Source organism: Homalodisca vitripennis, unplaced genomic scaffold (assembly GCF_021130785.1).
Source record: "Homalodisca vitripennis isolate AUS2020 unplaced genomic scaffold, UT_GWSS_2.1 ScUCBcl_889;HRSCAF=3799, whole genome shotgun sequence".
Taxonomy (NCBI): Eukaryota; Metazoa; Arthropoda; class Insecta; order Hemiptera; family Cicadellidae; genus Homalodisca; species Homalodisca vitripennis.
This window is the reverse complement of record NW_025777047.1, coordinates 100,468-119,824: the sequence shown is the minus strand read 5'-3', so window position 1 is coordinate 119,824 and position 19,357 is coordinate 100,468. Positions and strand designations below refer to the sequence as shown.

Sequence of the window (19,357 nt, the reverse complement as noted above, 5' to 3'; positions counted from 1 at the left end):
GTCACGGTCGATGAGCACCAAGTCAGGCCGGAGGCGAGCCATGTTATCTGGGACAACACGTCCAGGCAGCAGCTGATCGAGAGGTACACGCTGGTTCTAGCGCACCTCAACCCCAGGCGATGGTCGAACGGATGCCGCAAGGAGGCCAAGGACAGCGTCATAACGTTTCGTGACCACGGCCATGGTTGGAAGACAAATCACATGGCCCGTGGTCTCGTCATGACGACCACATCGGCGGCAGCGCCGGTCCCCAGCCATTCAGGGGTAGAACGTTAAGGCGCGCCCTATGTATGAATCGCCAGTCAGCGAACCTCGTGTGGCGACCTTCATAGTCCTCGCACCATCCCCAACGGAGGTCAGGGAGCCGCTTGGAGAGGCGATTCAGGGCAGCCCGGGCCAGAGAAAAGGGGGTCACTACATTTGAGTCACCAGCGAAGTCCCCATTCAAATAGGCCACAAGGTAATTTTTGTCTGCTCTAGCAGCAGACCGCTGACCGGCCGACACAGCGAGACCTTCCATAGCAAGATGTGCGACCTTAGGGTCTTTTCTTTCTTTCGAGATGGGGGAAAACCTTACATAGGCACCACCTAGCCCGTAGTAGGTGGTAGTGTGAGATTCTTACTCACTTAAAACCCCCCTTTCTCTGCTTCAATCTGGGATCACCTTGTTGTTATTGCTTCAAAACGAAGGGACTGTTTCTTCTACTCCTCTGTATCAACCGGGCATCTTATCATACTATATTTCTCATTTTCCTTGCATTATTTTTCTTATGTAGTTGTTAAACTCCTCCCATTTTTCTTTAGAGTCTAACATTAGAGGCACTAATGTATCCACGGTCAGCACACCATGTATCACTCCCTCTACCTCCCTTTTTTCTGCAGTCCATCTCTGGCAAGCAAAAAGTGTATGCTCCGGTGTGTCAATCTCAGTGCAGTAATCACACAGCTCATCATCTGCCAAGTGAAATCTCTTTTTAAAGCATCCGTGTCCACTCAAAGCTTGCGTGAGGTAGTAGTTGCATTCTCTATGTTCTCTATCGACCCATGCTCTAAGCTCCGACCTTAGGGTCTGGGCAGGTCAGTAGGCGGAAGGCGTGGGCTACTGCGGCGAGGTCAGAGAGGTCGGCCAATGGCAGAAGGCCAGCATCCCCTCAGGAGGGTGGGAGCGACGCCAACTCAGCACTCGCTCTAGCAGGGAGGTTTAAAGTCCGCTTGCAGCCCGCTTTGACAATGTTGTCAAGCCCACGCAAGTACGTCTTCCTGATCCTCGTGGTATTAAGGTTAAAGATCAGTTGCGGGATCAGGAACGTGCGCAGGGCGTCGAGCTTCTGCCAGGGTGCAAGGAGACTCCCAAAGATGGCGGTAGCCTCACCTTCGAGTCTTGTGATGGTGTCCATCGGTGTTTGATCAACTCTCATGCCGGTGGGCACACCAAGGTGTTGATAAGGCTCGCCTTCGCCCAGGACCCTAGGCGGGGAGCCGTAGATGGCAAACGCAGTCGGCCTCACCTCACGCCGCGCCACATGGAGTGTAGCGCACTTTTCATGTTTAAACCTGAGGCCGACCCACGAGGCTGCCGGAACGACGGCCTCAAGCAGTGCCCTAAGCGATGCTTCAGACCTGGCAACCAAGGCCTCACACCCGTACCGAAGGGAATTTCGGCCCTTACACCGCCATTGTGCCGGATGGACGTGACACTTCCCTGGTACAGATCCTCGATGAGCCGCAGTTGGTCGGTGGTCAGACCGGCAGAGCGCAGGACGGTGAAGAGCGATGAGTGGGGGACACTCCCAAATGCATTAGCCAGGTCAAGCCAAGCAATGCAAAGCTCCCCCCACGCCTACGTGCCTCATCGAGGAGTGCTCCAGGCAGCCCTCCGCGGGGGTAAACCCTTTCTGGGCTCCTGATAGGAGCCCATTGGCAGAAGCCCACCCAGAGAGGCGATTGGCCAAAAGGCTGCAGAACAGCCTCCCACAGGTGTTAGACAGGGCTATCGGACGCCAATTGGTGATGTCCCCCACCGGACCTTTCTTATGGAACAGCACATTCGTCGAGACCTTCCAAGCAGGCGGAAACCGCTTAGCCGCCAAACAAATATTAAAAATAAGAACATGCCCGGAAGGGTCCCGACGACGCCATACTCCCCGCCAGGGTCCGGAGCAGTGTTGGAGGGTGTTTTCGCTCCATTCTCGGAAACTTAATCTCTTTCCACTGTCCTCTTCTCCTTGTGTAAATCAAGAGAAGAGACAAGGATATTGTGCCTTGCTCTCCACCTCCCTAGGTAACTGTAATCTGTTACCTTGTGTAGCAGAGTTGCTGGAATCTGCAACTCCTCAGCTACTTATCAGAAAATCAAGTTTAAATTTATATACATTTGAGGTTTAAGTTCAGTCTCATTAAATTTTGAAAAAGGGCACTCCAGAAAGAAGGAGTATGTAAAAGCGAGTCGAACGCTCGTACCGCCCAGTGAATTGTGATTATCATCAATGACATGACATCACTTCTTTTCACTATAATGTTGTCTTGTAGTGGTCTTCGGACCTATCTACGACTGAAGAGACTAAACAAAGTCGAAACAACAGAAGCACACCTCCATCCTGAAAGACGGAATGGTTGTAATTTATTGACGCAGGCTCAATCAATTTAGAACATGCAAGCCACGCCGGAAACGGATTCGGACACACACGAAACGTAACGTGCGCCGACATCAATGCTCGGAGAGGTTGATGTTTTGGTTTTGAATTCTAAATGTAATTAAAACAATTGGCAAAGGGTTTATCCCTTTCAACCTTATAAAATGATAACCTGTAATGGCGTCAATAATTCCCCATCACTATTACGCGCAACCGGGTTAAAGACGTGGGGCACGCTGATTTTAATCGCAGCTATCAACCAGTAAAAGCCATCTTGGCTATGGGAACCCACACGATCGCCGGATAAGCAGATGCTGACACGAATTGTGAATAGAGCCTAAACGTGCAACTGTTTGATGGTACAAACGATCTTGAAACGTCTGATTGAGAAGACGACCTCATATCACCGAGGATTTAAGAACTACACACCCTACCGCAACACCTTATACCAATACAAATTTTGAGTGTTACACTAGTTAGGTGCAAGTATTCAACACTTCACTTCTATATTTAAAATTCTAAATTTTGAAGGTTTGTGGAAAGAAGCAAAGTGCTATGAATTTGGGGTTTACATCAGGTAAGAACGCCCTAGTGGCGGATCGTTTCATCCAATGTAAATGTGTGTTGCCTTGAGCAACACCAAGAAGTACCATCTGTTTCGGTCTCAGAGCTAAAAAGCTCGTACCTCATCAGGTGTACACTTTAGACTAAGACAGGCCAGATCCATAATTATACATCGATACTATATAAAAAATGTTTGTCATCTCTGACTTTCCTCCTGTAAATCTCGATACACTCGCCGCACCTTACAAAATGGTTGTAATGTTCCTCAATATACTGTCTTTTGTTGTGTTCGCTTGTAAGATAGACCAAAACCCCTAATCGATACTATATAATAGTTGTTATTATCTCTGATTTTCCTCCTGTGAATCTCGATACACTCGCCGCACCTAACAGAATGGTTGTAATGTTCCTCAATATACTGTCTTTTGTTGTGTTAGCTTGTAAGATAGACCAAAACCCCTAATCGATACTATATAATAGTTGTTATTATCTCTGATTTTCCTCCTGTGAATCTCGATACACTCGCCGCACCTAACAGAATGGTTGTAATGTCCCTCAATATACTGTCTTTTGTTGTGTTCGCTTGTAAGATAGACCAAAACCCCTAATCGATACTATATAATAGTTGTTATTATCTCTGATTTTCCTCCTGTGAATCTCGATACACTCGCCGCACCTAACAGAATGGTTGTAATGTCCCTCAATATACTGTCTTTTGTTGTGTTCGCTTGTAAGATAGACCAAAACCCCTAATCGATACTATATAATAGTTGTTATTATCTCTGATTTTCCTCCTGTGAATCTCGATACACTCGCCGCACCTAACAGAATGGTTGTAATGTCCCTCAATATACTGTCTTTTGTTGTGTTCGCTTGTAAGATAGACCAAAACCCCTAATCGATACTATATAATAGTTGTTATTATCTCTGATTTTCCTCCTGTGAATCTCGATACACTCGCCGCACCTAACAGAATGGTTGTAATGTCCCTCAATATACTGTCTTTTGTTGTGTTCGCTTGTAAGATAGACCAAAACCCCTAATCGATACTATATAATAGTTGTTATTATCTCTGATTTTCCTCCTGTGAATCTCGATACACTCGCCGCACCTAACAGAATGGTTGTAATGTCCCTCAATATACTGTCTTTTGTTGTGTTCGCTTGTAAGATAGACCAAAACCCCTAATCGATACTATATAATAGTTGTTATTATCTCTGATTTTCCTCCTGTGAATCTCGATACACTCGCCGCACCTAACAGAATGGTTGTAATGTCCCTCAATATACTGTCTTTTGTTGTGTTCGCTTGTAAGATAGACCAAAACCCCTAATCGATACTATATAATAGTTGTTATTATCTCTGATTTTCCTCCTGTGAATCTCGATACACTCGCCGCACCTAACAGAATGGTTGTAATGTCCCTCAATATACTGTCTTTTGTTGTGTTCGCTTGTAAGATAGACCAAAACCCCTAATCGATACTATATAATAGTTGTTATTATCTCTGATTTTCCTCCTGTGAATCTCGATACACTCGCCGCACCTAACAGAATGGTTGTAATGTCCCTCAATATACTGTCTTTTGTTGTGTTCGCTTGTAAGATAGACCAAAACCCCTAATCGATACTATATAATAGTTGTTATTATCTCTGATTTTCCTCCTGTGAATCTCGATACACTCGCCGCACCTAACAGAATGGTTGTAATGTCCCTCAATATACTGTCTTTTGTTGTGTTCGCTTGTAAGATAGACCAAAACCCCTAATTATACATCCTATATAATACCTGTTATTATTTTTGACTTTCCTCCTGTGAATCTCGATACACTCGCCGCACCTAACAGAATGGTTTGTAATGGTCCTCAATATACTGTCTTTTGTTGTGTTCGCTTGTAAGATAGACTAAAACCCCTAATTATACATCCTATATAATACCTGTTATTATCTCTGACTTTCCTCCTGTGAATCACGATAGACTCATTAATAATAATAATTTTTTTATTGCGAGGGCATTTTAGCATTGCATGGCAATCGTGAGAAAGGCTTATAAAAGTTTACGGTAGCGATATATAATATTTTTCGTACATTATTCCATCTAGTTCCACTTTAAACGTACAATTTCTACATCCACCACTCCTCATTCATTCGAATTCTCCTACTTCAGCACCTGGTCAGTCGTTTGTGCTGTTGAAATCTTTTGCAATCAACGCAGTTTTCAGAGGATATTTGAATGATTTGAGCATTGGAGCACTTTTGATTGGATTTTGCAAATTGTTGACAAGTTGAACTCCTGTCTGTTATGGCAAGTGTTCGTGAGCTACCGTTCTGTGTCTCCCAATTCGGCACTTATCCCTGCCCTTTGTTGCATAAGAGTGTTGGTGCTACCTCTTATTTTGTCGCATTTTGACTTGAAAAAGAGACATGTCACTAATGTATTTGAGCAATTCTTCACAAAGCCAATTCCTAGGAGAGGTGGGTGTATATTACTCCGCAGTACTCTGTCATCAGTACCTGAGTTGGTAGTACTCGTACAGTTTCCTCAAAACATAAATTCCCGAAGATAACTGATAAGATTGAAGATAACAAACACCATCTAAATGAGAAGCGAGGGTTGACGCTGATCTTAATATTAACCTTTTTGGTAAATATTAAGATTAGCGGCTACCGCTCCGATCGCCTAGTTTTTGCATACTATTTTGGGGGGTACAACGCGTGAACCCTTTCTTCTGGGATGTATTTGGTTTTAAACAAGTACTCCGCGATGTAGCCGACGAAGTGCTTGCTCTTGCAACCGTATTTGGGGACTTCGGACCGGACGTCACGTCACTTCCGTTCAATTGTGTTGGTACAGGCGGATGTTCAGGGGTCAACAAAGTCCTGTGAGTGATTCACAGTCAGGTGATTAAACTGATACTGTGATAGGGTGTTGTAGGCCTTCCAGCAATGAGTTATTATTGTGGATTCTGGCAACACCCAAGTTTTAATACACCATATCAGAGCCTTCGCCGTACGGTTTTTAACTGGGATAAGGAAGGTGTGCTTGGTCTCCCGATCTATTCCCCCCAACACCCACTGTCCCTTTACTATCCGTCCTCTGTTGTACTTTCTTTTGCCAAATTTGGCTTCATCAATTTCAACTACGGCGCCGGGTCCGCTCAACTGTTGGCTGTTTCTTTTCAAGTGGTCAATGTAGACTTCCCGGATAAATGAGTAGTAGTCCACTATTGTCGTGTCTGTGAGATGAAGATGAGTTTTAACAAATGAGTGCCTCGGAGGCGATGTGAAAAGATATGTTACAATAAAACGCCACAATGTGTTAATATTGACTTTACTTCGCTCCAGGAACGTGCCGACCTTCGCCGAAACACGCCAGCCACACTTTTCCGGGCTTTCTTCTGCAAAGCAACAATCTTTCCACACCTGAACTTTAAGTCATCTGTCAAGTTCACCGAGTTCCCGCACTTACACAATTTGTCTTCGTTGGAAGCACGTTGTGCGCAAAAACACGTTAATAACACGCTTTTCATCAAACAAACAAGCTTCGAAGAATAGCGTGTGACAATAACAATCGCACGCCTTGTCAACAACTTCGCTAATTATTCCTTGTCCATGTGGGTTTATTTGTTGACGTCTGGCGGTTAATCGAAGCCGTCCTATTAGGTCACGTGATCCGCCCGGCCAATCGGAAACTTTCCTGTTTGTCACGTGACTACTGTCAACTCATCAAAACTACCATGGTCGGCCATTGTTTTTAGTTTCATAGTCGAAAATCTTGTTATTTATGTTTTTTGTATTGCCAACATTGTATTGCCGAAAAAGGGGTTTTTATATGTTAGCGACAATCGGGACTATTTTTTTCGGTGAAATTACGTTAACCTGTTTTAGTATGCAAAATATTACGGCGATCGCAGCGGTAGTCGCTGATCTTAATATTAACCTTTTTTTAATTCTCCTTGAAACTGAGAGTTGTGTCATCAGCATACTGGACGATTTCTTCATACTTTACTGATAAACTAACATCGTTGACGTAGATCAATAAAAGTAGAGAGCTCTATATGGAACCCTGAGGAACCCCATAACGCAGTCTTCTTTCCTGAGATATGCGTTTGCATGCCCACATAACAAAAGTTAGTATATTGACTTTTTCCCCTTTGTAGACTTATAAAATAAACTTTTATATATTATTTAAACAAAAATAATACTGGTTTTGCTGAGTACCATTTTATGGTACTCATAGCCTGTGGCTGCAACTGTATGTTATTAAAAGTTTGTAATCATTTTAAAACTCTAATCCATAGTAAGCCTTGACATCATATTTTCCTCCAAAATCTTACCGTTTGTAAAATAAATAAATGTGAGGGTTCATAAAATAAAAAATAATTTACAATACAAAGTAAATATTTATTATTATTATTAGAGTAAAACATAGAAAATTGTTTACAGAAAAGGCCTATTTGGCAATATTTTGGTACTAATTTACCGCTTGGTGTTCACTTTATGAAAAGAAAAGAAACATTCTGAGCAGAAGTACAGATTGCAATTAAGGCATTTAGTGTAACCTTTTTAGTTTTCGCCTATGCTTCTTTCCTGCCTCTTTCTTCAGCGAGTTTTGTATAACACTTGGTACACTTGTTTTTTTTAGGTTGCCTTTCCAAATTGTGCTCTTGATGAATAGTGATTTCTTGAGGTATGTTATCAGTCTTTTTTTAATAGTTCAATGACTAAATTTTCTTTAAATTCTGTAATTTTTAATTTTTTACCTGTTACATTCTTGAATACGTGGAAAGAATTAACAACTGATGTACTGAGGATCATATCAAATACAATCTTTCTGTACCATTTTACGCTGTGCCTTAGAGGTGATGAATGGCCTGCCATTTGATTTCCATAATCAATAAATGCTCTGGCAGTGTTATATTCAATCACAGCTTCAGGTTTACTCTTCTGTTTCCCTCCTTTCACATTTATTGTCTTACATTCGGTGCCATGTTTTGTTGTAAGCAGTTGTACATCTCTTGTATCCTTCCATTTTAATAATATCACATTGTTTTCATTTTTTAGAGCTACAATATCCCCTTTCTTTAGTTTTGCATTCATAATTTCTTTAGGGTTGTCTTTCCTTTTCTTATACAGTGTGCCCACTAAATGGGTGTTTCTTTTGCTTAACCATTCAGCTAAAGGAACACTAGTGTACCAATTATCGGTATAAATTGTCCTTCCAAAATCCTAGAAATGCTCTACTAGTTCCAAAACTACCTTGGCGGAAAGATTTGTAGGTCTTTGATCTTGCTCCTTCCCACTGTATATCTTATAAGTTACACAATAGCCACCTTCTGCACACAACTTAAATATCTTAATTCCATAACGGTGCCTTTTGTTTTTTTAAGTATTGTTTGAAAATTAACCGTCCAAGAAATGGTACAACTGACTCATCAACACACAGTTTGTCTGTAGGTATAGCTAATAATTTGAAATTTTCATTCAATAGGGAAACAAGTTTTCTAATTTTGTAAAGCCTATTCCCTGAAATGTGTTCTTCATTGTTAGCACAGTGTAAAACTCTTAAAATGGGCTCAAACCTATTTCTAGACATGACTTTAGATAATACTGAATTATATAACGTGTCGTTTCTCCAGTAATGAGCTATTGTAGGTAATACATTTATCCCCATGTAAATTACAATTACAATAAATGCCGAGGCCTGGTATTTCTTTGTAGTGTAGGTCTACGCTTAGAAGGTGTACTTGAACTAAATCTAACTCTTTTTGATGTAGATGGTTGTGGGTTATTAATTTCTTCACTATTACTAACCTCATCCACATCACTTACAACAAAGTCTGGGTCTTCATCAGTATTATCGTCAAATACTTCAAGAACAGTATCACTATCGTAATTGAAAACCCCCTTCACTACTTCTCATACTGTCATTTAACATTTGTAATATGTAATCATCGTCACCTGCCATATTATTATACTATAAATGCACTCATTCACACTTCACTGACAATAGCAAACTAACATTGAGGTTATAAAGAACCTTTCTCAACCAACACACAAAACAATGTAATGGTCAAAACAGCTGATCATTAGATTACCATGAATGCCAACGAAAAAAAATGTTTCCTAAGACTAGGGACATGTAATTTGGTATGTACGATATATAATCGACTTGATAAGTTTTGAAATTAAAATCATGATCATTGGTACGAAAATTTAATTTTTTTTTTCAACCCTTCATTGAGATAAGAGTGATTACCACTTCTGGTAATCCTGGCATGCTGCTGCATATAGGTGAGTGCAATATATGGTACTCATGGCGTTGGGCAAAAAATTGGGCGTGGCAGTCAACCTGTAAACGGTGAGTTTAAAATGAAAAAATCAAATTTTGGACAAAGTGAGTTGAAATACTATATTCTGTATAACGCATCTATTGAGCCCAATAAATATAACATTCCACTATATCATAATGCCATAGCAACCATCCTTACATTAGACTGTGATGAAATAAAATAAAATGAAAGCAGCTAGACTGGGGAGAGGAGTCTGTTATAACTTGTAGCAGATTAGTAGACCAAAAGATTATTGATTCTGGTTGCGATTGTACGAACAAGTATACCGGTAACTTTACTGAGAGCAAAAACTAAAAATTATTAATATGGTTTTCAGTGGTACACCTAAAATTAAACGGGACCCTCATTGATAGGTTTAATTGAGCGCTTCGATATTCACTGGCACAGACATACAAGTCCATAATCAAAACAACTTTCATCGTTTCTTAAATATCACTCTATGGTTGATGGTAATAAAGTTGAAATTTGCCGTAAGGTATACTTGAGCTTACATGCAGTCACTAGTATTTTAGGACAAGGAGAGCAGCCTATGAATATAAAAGTAATATGTGGTAGTCTTTCTTACGGCCTTTGCCACATACTACTGACGCGGCTTTCTCGTGAGTTCCTGGTGTACTTCTTCATACGTACAATCACAATCGGTGACGAAGATCCTGAGGTAAAGGGGGAGGCAGCAGGTCGAAGAATCGGCCCCTAGATGTTCCTCGGCAAAATGGGCCTTGACACGCTTAAGGGCATTGCCGGTGCTGTCGGCAGGGGAATTCTACGTCGCAGCAGATGAAAGATATCCCCCTCTTGATCTTGTTTGAAATGGCGATTCATCCCCTCTCGCTTTCTTACACACTTCACTCCCTCAAGGTACTCCGGGCATAGAGAAGGGCACAGAGAAGTGCTTTTTCCATCGCGCGGAAGATTGAGGAAGGATATCAAAGTAAAATATAAAAGCTGAAGGAGAATAAGAAAGCAAAAATATGTGGTTCTAGAGGACAACTCCCCACATTTAACAGCACTCGGACGAATCTTAAGCTCGTCGCTTTATTGGGGAAAGTCGGCACTTCATACCGACCCCAGCCGGCTGTCCGTGAAGCTGAGCGAAGCAGCCAGGGGTGCGTCCCACCACTCCCCTGTATCGCCTTGTGTAAAACAATGCAAGCGAGGACTTGACCGGTTTTACACGGAAATCTGGAGTTTGCAATTTTGGACCAAAGTTTTGTTTTGATCTTAGCCAAAATGCCGTGAAGCAATATACTACATCATCTCTTAATTTTGTGAATTACGATATTATCGCTGCACTTAACAAAATTGTTGCAGGGTTCCAAAACGTACTACCTTTTGTTGTGTGCGCATGTGAGACAGACCAGATCCAAAGGAGTGTATAAAGAGGCCTGATAACTGAAAACCTAATATGGAGATTTAAAGTGCGTAACTACGATAAAAATAGCTAGCTGCCACGAAGATTAAATAGATATGGTATTTGTATATTCATATTGCCCTAACCCTCGCGCGCTCTTTTGGGTGCTTTGGTGTAGGAAACATTGTAAGCTTTGTAAATTTTTTTTAATAAAAGTTTTTGACTTTGACTTCAATGTATCTTGTAACCTGAAAATCACACAGTTTAAACTATCTAAAGGGTGGTCCAACCAAAGTGCACGAGGTAAATTGTAAATAAAACAAAGAGTTTTCAGAGAATTATCTTAATATATTTTATTATGATATAAGGATCTATGGCAATTATGTGTGAAACAAAATATCGGCCAAATGTTCGCCCCGGCTCCGGTGGCATACCTCTATCCGATGCTCCATATTTTGAATGACTCTGAGACATGATTGAGGCTCAATGTCGTTAATATGCCGAAATATCTCATCCTTTAGCTCTTGAATTGTTCTTGGCTTATTGACGTACACTTTTTCTTTTAAATATCCCCAAAGAAAGAAGTCCAACGGTGTGAAATCACTTGATCGTGGCGGCCAATTAACATCGGCACGACGTGAGATAACATGGCCATTGAATTTCTCGCGCAAAAGAGCCGTTGTTTTGTTGGATGTGTGGCAAGTGGCAGCATCCTGTTGGAACCACATATCGTCCAGGTCCCTAACCTCAATTTCTGGCCACAAGAAGTCCGTTATCATCTCACGATACCGAACACCATTCACGGTAACTGCTTGGCCGACCTCATTTTCGATTAAGTACGGCCCCGATGACGCCGCCAGCCCATAAACCGCACCAAACAGTCACTCTTTCTGGATACATCGGCTTTTCAACAATCACTCGTGGATTCTCATTTGCCCAAATGCGGCAATTCTGCTTGTTTACGAATCCACTGATCGTCCTGGGTATGACGTTAAACTGCCTTTCCCATCCTTTCCCGTATCCTTAATCCTATCCATCCCTACTCACTCCTTTCCGACTGTTCCGCTTCGTCACCCGCTGGGAGTGCCCCAGCCCTAATCAAGGAGTGCCTTCTTGTTAGTGTGCTGGGGCTGATGTGCGCTTGCGCTGCCGACGCGTCAGTGACGATACGGATCTGAGACCAGCCACGTCAGTCCTTGGTCAGGAAGTGTGCAGTGAGCAGAGATGTCGGAGTCTCTGCTGCTACGTGCGAGCCCGAGTCGTGCGCGAATTCCCGTCTCGGTTAAACGAGCTAACACCAGGCCCCGGGGAACTGGGGTAGGGTCTGTTTGTTCAAGGACCCGAGGGCACGCCCGTTCCTGGTGTTTCGGCCCGCACCTCTTCACACAAAGCGCTGGTTAACTTTCTATGGATACCTCCTCAACTCCAAGGCACAGTGTAGTAAACAGAGATTGCGAAAGTAATCTGAAAAGACCATTATCTGACTCCATGCAAGAAGAGGACAGCAAACAAAGAAGAATAGATCAAAATGACGAGGCCTATGCAACAAACACTCCACTGTTCCTAGTCTTCAAGTCGAGAGATGAAAGAAACCCTCTATCCAAAGCTAGCTCCTTCCTTATTAACAAGCCAATTGTAGGAGCAGGAGGCCAGCCAAACTCCATTAAGAAACTTCGAGATGGAACTGTTCTGGTGGAAGCGGATCCACTGAGGTGAAAGTGTGCCTCGTCGCTGAAGATAATTTTCTTTGAAAAATCACCATTGACTTCTGTCTGTTCAACCAACCATTCGGCATATTGACGACGTTTGAAATGGTCAGTAGGCTTCACATCTTGAGTTAATTGAACCTCGTAAGCGTGTAAATTCAAATCTTTATGCAATATTCGCACAAGTGATGTTCGTGAGATGTTCAATTGTTGCGCACGACGACGACTCGAGGTTGACGGCTCTTCTGCCACACTATCGTGAACAACACCAATGTTTTCCGCACAACGAACTGGGCGAGCACGCACAGGTGTTTTCACATTTCCCACAGATCCGGTTTGCTGAAATTTGCGCACAATTCTCCTGATTGTGGACACATTTGGTCGATTATGGTGACCAAAAAAATCACGAAGTGCACGAAATGCTTTTTGATTTGAACATCCATTTTCGTAAAATGCTTCAACAATCTTAACGCGCTGCTCAATGGTATACCTCTCCATGGTTGAATTTGTCGAATACTGAAACAAAAAAATGTCAAATTAAGTTGGACAAAATACTTGACGTTAAGGTGTGACTAACAATTATCATCGTGCATTATGGATAGACAACCCATTATAATGAAATGGAAATTGCCTTTGGTGGCTTATTTTATGTCTAAATGTAGAATTGTTATTAATAAAGATTAAAAGTACTTCCTTTTGCAACAAAACCTTACATACGCCCTTTTTTCGGAGATGGCTAGCCGCCATGTTTTATACGCTTTTTTTACATAGATGTTACCGTATATGGTATGACAATATGGGTAAAATTAAAAGAAAACACATTTCAACTATTTATAGCAGTTTCATTGTTCATTAAATTCATTTCTAATAATTGTAACTAAGCCTAAATTATGAGCTAAGCCAAGTGTTTCAAAAAGCTTTATTATAACAAATCAATAATAATACAAACTTTGGTTTATTCTTCCTCTGTTAAAACTCACCAGCATCTCAGAAGTTTCTTCAAACCATGCAATGTCAGCAGGATTTAGAAATCTGAAGACTTCGAACATCAGCGTCTTTAGCTGGCTTCCAGTTAACTTAGTTGCAGGAAGGGTTTCATAGAGATTACATTCTACCGCATCGTTTTTCTTAAAGTAAGAAAATGGTTTATAAAATCCTTGATAGAACTTATAAACTAAAACCCCTTTCGATAAAGGATGCTGAAGTCGACAAAAGGGCTGAACTTTTAAAGTATTTTTGTTGGCTTTGATTTTCTTTGTCATGGTGGTCTTAAAGTCTTCTGACCACTTCTTAATCAGAGGAGCTCCGTTTTTACAATGAATGGGCTGGGATTTTCTCTTGCAACAGTTAGTATGTTAACATATTTTGCCAAATCGTGTACCTTTTCTCTTTAACCTTCACTTTAAGGCAACTAACCCCAAAGTTTTGATCGCATTGTCCGAAACTATGACCTATCACAGGAAATAAATGACTGTTAACCCTAATTACATTGCTAAACAACTGCAAAATGTTGTTACCAGTTTATTCTTGTTTTAACCTCCCGTACTATCAGAGGAAATGTAAACCTTATTGTATTGGAAATGAAATAAGAAATGTATAAACAAATGAACAGGCAGTTTCTAGTTTTTTCTAGAGTCTGTTTGAAGATAGTAATTCAATCCACTGCTTCCATCATTGTGACACAGAACATTGTACAAGTAAACCCACATTAAACGCTTGTAAAATTGGGCAGTCTCCTTAGTCTTTTAGAGGAGCAAGTTTTGTGTATAATCAAACTTTAATACATAATACGACAGTCTTTATCTTAACATTTCTGTAATACTAATCTTTTATAGCTTGGAAACCTATAGTTTTCTTTGACGAATTTCAAAGCTAACTTTACGTTCGTCAGTGGGATTTGCTCTTAAATTTTACTCTACATTTAGAGCAAAAATCAGAAATATCTGTTTGAGGTAGTCTAAAGACATAGCTTGTCTTGTGTTAAAAAAAAACTTATGGTAAGTTGTATAGCTAAGTTTAAGGTTTCCACCATGTTTAATTTGTAATATTCTGAGCACAGGTCATAAAGCTTTTTTGGGCCTGTCAGGACTTTTGAAGTATGGTTATGAGGTTCTTCCCTAGCGTTTCTGGATTAATGGTTAGGGAAGAAGGCAAGGTACTCTCTTGCTAAATCCCATACTTCTTCCTCAAATTTAGTTGGACGATTTGTATCAGAGCCTCTTTTTACAGTGAAATTAATGTCAGAAAGTGCACATAATAATTGTAATAAGCCCGTGAAGTTAAGATTAGTGTAAATGACAAAGAAACTTTGTCTGATAACTGATATCCTGAGTGCAATAAAGCACAACAGGATACACTTCTTGCAGGATGCCTTACTTCTAAAGTGCTTCAACTCACTGTGTAGCTGTACAAAAACGCAGAGACATACATTGGAAGTACATAGTAAAATGTAATAGGACTTCTAATATTTTATGTTGAAAGTTTTATCTTGATGTTTGTCAAATATCTGACAAGTGCCTCCGCATAATCCAGACAAAAGTACTTTCTGACAGTAATTTCACTGAAAAAAGAGGCTCCGATACAAATCGTCCAACTAAATTTGAGGAAGAAGTATGGGATTTAGCAAGAGAGTACCTTGCCTTATTCCCTAACCATTAATCCAGAAACGCTAGGGAAGAACCTCATAACCATATTTCGACAGTCTTGACAGGTCCAAAGAAGCTTTATGACCTGTGCTTAGAATATTACAAATTAAACATGGTGGAAACCTTAAACTTAGCTATAAAACTTACCATCAGTTTTTTTAACTCAAGACAAGCTATGTCTTTAGACTACCTCGCACAGCTGTCTGATTTTTGCTCTGAATGCCAAGTAAAATTGAAGAGCAATCCCAATGACGAACGTAAAGTTAGCTTTGAAATTCATCAAAGGAAATATAGAGCTTTCCAAGCTATGAAAGATTAGTTTACAGAAATGTAAAGGTAAAGACATTCGTATCATTGTGTTACAGTTTGATTATGTATATGCGTGGAAATTTTCCTTCGGTTGTTGAGGTAAATGTTTACCTTAAAATACTGTTTCCGACATCAACACTTTAGCTGCTATGTGTATTAATATGATACACACTACGATTTCCTCTCAGTTCATGTGTATCAGTCTGATACAGAAACAAAATTTCCCTCTGGCCATGTTAAACTGCTGTGAATATCACACCAGGTCATTACTGGTGTTAAGAATCATACATAAGAACATCCTTTCTAATTTAGTAGATAGCTGAAAAGCTAGCTCAAATTGTATAAATACGTTATTTGTATAATGTGTATCAAATTGATACACATGGCCATGTACATAATAACATATTGTAAGGAAATGGAAGGAATATAAAGAAATGCTAATTATTAGAAAAAATATTTCAATTATCATGTTGTAAATTTATAATGTGTAATACTAAATTAGAAACGTTAAAATAACATTTTGTTGAAAAATTTCCTGAGAATGTCACTCTGAAATATCTATAATAATCATGTTGTAAAATTGTCAAGTGTTTTCGATGGATCTTAGCTTTTTAGAGTCGATGTATGTTTATCATAAAAACATGCTAAAAACATAAAGTTAATTCCAGGACAACCACCACACATAGTGTACACTGGTTTTGATTGTTTAGCCGTAGTTGCTCTGCCAAAACGTTCCCTCAGTTTAGTGTAACACAAAGTATTTTTTTCGGAGTATTATTACCTCTCCGAAAATCATCGATGAACCACTTTACACCTTTGGGAACTGTTGTGGCGTAGGACGCTAATTGGTCTGAAACATCAATGTAAGACTTGACGGTGTTATACTCCAATATCGTTGATGGTTTCTTAATGGGCCCCCGTCGAGATGGCACTTTAGTCAATATAGGGACAGCCTTTATTGTAAGAAATAGCACATCTCTCTTATCTTTCCTTTTGCCTACGATACGTGTATCACTTTGCAGTGTACACGTTTTGAAGAAGAGCTCGAATTACGAGGTAAATTCTGCTTGACATTTTTACTTTTTTCAAGGATACGAGTAAGTTTAATTCTAGTTTGACAATCGGTTCCTCCAATTTTTCATTTTTCATTATCTGATCTTACTCTTTCCGCCCCTTCAGTCTTATGTACTTCTTTTTTGTTTATCTAACTCTACTTTTATTATATTTGTTTTCTTCAGTCGTATCTTCTTCAGTTTTACTCTCTTCAGTAGTATTATCGTCAAATTGTCTTGTAGTGTCCTCTTCATTCATAATGCCTTCAGTCTTGTCTTCTCCACTTTTATTGTTTTCAGCCATAAACTCTTCAGCTGTAGTATTCATAGTATTATCTCTTCTAGTTGTGTTGTTTTCAGTATCATCCTCTTTGGTAATAACATCATTTTCAGTCTTGTCTTCTCCACTTTTATTGTTTTCAGCCATAAACTCTTCAGCTGTAGTATTCATAGTATTATCTCTTCTAGTTGTGTTGTTTTCAGTATCATCCTCTTTGGTAATAACATCATTTTCAGTCTTGTCTTCTCCACTTTTATTGTTTTCAGCCATAAACTCTTCAGCTGTAGTATTCATAGTATTATCTCTTCTAGTTGTGTTGTTTTCAGTATCATCCTCTTTGGTAATAACATCATTTTCAGTCTTGTCTTCTCCACTTTTATTGTTTTCAGCCATAAACTCTTCAGCTGTAGTATTCATAGTATTATCTCTTCTAGTTGTGTTGTTTTCAGTATCGTCCTCTTTGGTAATAACATCATTTTCAGTCTTGTCTTCTCCACTTTTATTGTTTTCAGCCATAAACTCTTCAGCTGTAGTATTCATAGTATTATCTCTTCTAGTTGTGTTGTTTTCAGTATCATCCTCTTTGGTAATAACATCATTTTCAGTCTTGTCTTCTCCACTTTTATTGTTTTCAGCCATAAACTCTTCAGCTGTAGTATTCATAGTATTATCTCTTCTAGTTGTGTTGTTTTCAGTATCATCCTCTTTGGTAATAACATCATTTTCAGTCTTGTCTTCTCCACTTTTATTGTTTTCAGCCATAAACTCTTCAGCTGTAGTATTCATAGTATTATCTCTTCTAGTTGTGTTGTTTTCAGTATCATCCTCTTTGGTAATAACATCATTTTCAGTCTTGTCTTCTCCACTTTTATTGTTTTCAGCCATAAACTCTTCAGCTGTAGTATTCATAGTATTATCTCTTCTAGTTGTGTTGTTTTCAGTATCATCCTCTTTGGTAATAACATCATTTTCAGTCTTGTCTTCTCCACTTTTATTGTTTTCAGCCATAAACTCTTCAGCTGTAGTATTCATAGTATTATCTCTTCTAGTTGTGTTGTTTTCAGTATCATCCTCTTTGGTAATAACATCATTTTCAGTCTTGTCTTCTCCACTTTTATTGTTTTCAGCCATAAACTCTTCAGCTGTAGTATTCATAGTATTATCTCTTCTAGTTGTGTTGTTTTCAGTATCATCCTCTTTGGTAATAACATCATTTTCAGTCTTGTCTTCTCCACTTTTATTGTTTTCAGCCATAAACTCTTCAGCTGTAGTATTCATAGTATTATCTCTTCTAGTTGTGTTGTTTTCAGTATCATCCTCTTTGGTAATAACATCATTTTCAGTCTTGTCTTCTCCACTTTTATTGTTTTCAGCCATAAACTCTTCAGCTGTAGTATTCATAGTATTATCTCTTCTAGTTGTGTTGTTTTCAGTATCATCCTCTTTGGTAATAACATCATTTTCAGTCTTGTCTTCTCCACTTTTATTGTTTTCAGCCATAAACTCTTCAGCTGTAGTATTCATAGTATTATCTCTTCTAGTTGTGTTGTTTTCAGTATCATCCTCTTTGGTAATAACATCATTTTCAGTCTTGTCTTCTCCACTTTTATTGTTTTCAGCCATAAACTCTTCAGCTGTAGTATTCATAGTATTATCTCTTCTAGTTGTGTTGTTTTCAGTATCATCCTCTTTGGTAATAACATCATTTTCAGTCTTGTCTTCTCCACTTTTATTGTTTTCAGCCATAAACTCTTCAGCTGTAGTATTCATAGTATTATCTCTTCTAGTTGTGTTGTTTTCAGTATCATCCTCTTTGGTAATAACATCATTTTCAGTCTTGTCCCATTCAGTCTTTTCTTGTTCTTGGTTCTTCATAGATTTCTGTCCGTCTGATGCATCTGCATGATAAGGGGAGAAGAAAATTTCTCGCAACCCACATGTTGAACTTGGCACTGGACTATTCTCTTGGTTCAGGACTTTGTTCACCAGCCTTTTACCTCTTGACTCCATAGCCTGAAAATAACATTACACTTGCAATTTCAAGGAGGAGAGATTTTTAATGAATAATCATGTGTAAAATGAATATTAAAACAATGTCAGGTAGGTTAGGTGTTAACATAAACTATTTACAGTTTATATTAATCTGAACTACTCGTAAATAAAAAATAATAATAAAACAATAATTGTAAAATTTTTTGAAAACTGGCACTTTATAAACTAGAACAACTATATTTTATTCTAATTCGTATTAGAAAACTGGCACTTTTCAAAATGTACCAGATAGAAATTGATATAAATGGAAATTGTTCCGTGAATACCGGCACAACTCAAAAACTACGAATAAAAGTGGCACTTTAAGCGAAAAATGACACACATATTTTGTGGAATACAGGCATAACTTAAAACGTGCCACTATTTTAATAAAACGTAATGAGTAAAGTAAACTTACCTGTAGGTGAACACAG

General features: G+C 39.4%; 1 protein-coding gene across 1 annotated transcript; it reads right to left on the bottom strand.

Annotated features, from left to right (window-relative positions):
* Positions 1-12,057: 12,057 nt before the first annotated feature.
* Positions 12,058-18,902, bottom strand: LOC124371097 (uncharacterized protein DDB_G0290685-like). The gene is made up of 3 exons (XM_046829410.1): positions 16,820-18,902; positions 13,097-13,122; positions 12,058-12,279 (listed from the first exon to the last, which is right to left on the bottom strand). The coding sequence occupies exons 1-3, from the start codon at positions 18,900-18,902 to the stop codon at positions 12,058-12,060; spliced, it is 2,331 nt and encodes a 776-aa protein (XP_046685366.1).
* Positions 18,903-19,357: the final 455 nt, after the last annotated feature.

Bases quoted from the DNA above. Each gene is read 5' to 3' on its own strand.
- LOC124371097 (XM_046829410.1), bottom strand. From the start codon at position 18,902: ATGGAGTCAAGAGGTAAAAGGCTGGTGAACAAAGTCCTGAACCAAGAG. The intron at 13,123-16,819 runs GTAAAACTGAAG...TTTTTGTTTCAG, and splicing joins CGATAATACTACTGAAGAGA to TATTCGACAAATTCAACCAT. The intron at 12,280-13,096 runs GTATACCATTGA...CTTTGTGTGAAG, and splicing joins ACAAATTCAACCATGGAGAG to AGGTGCGGGCCGAAACACCA.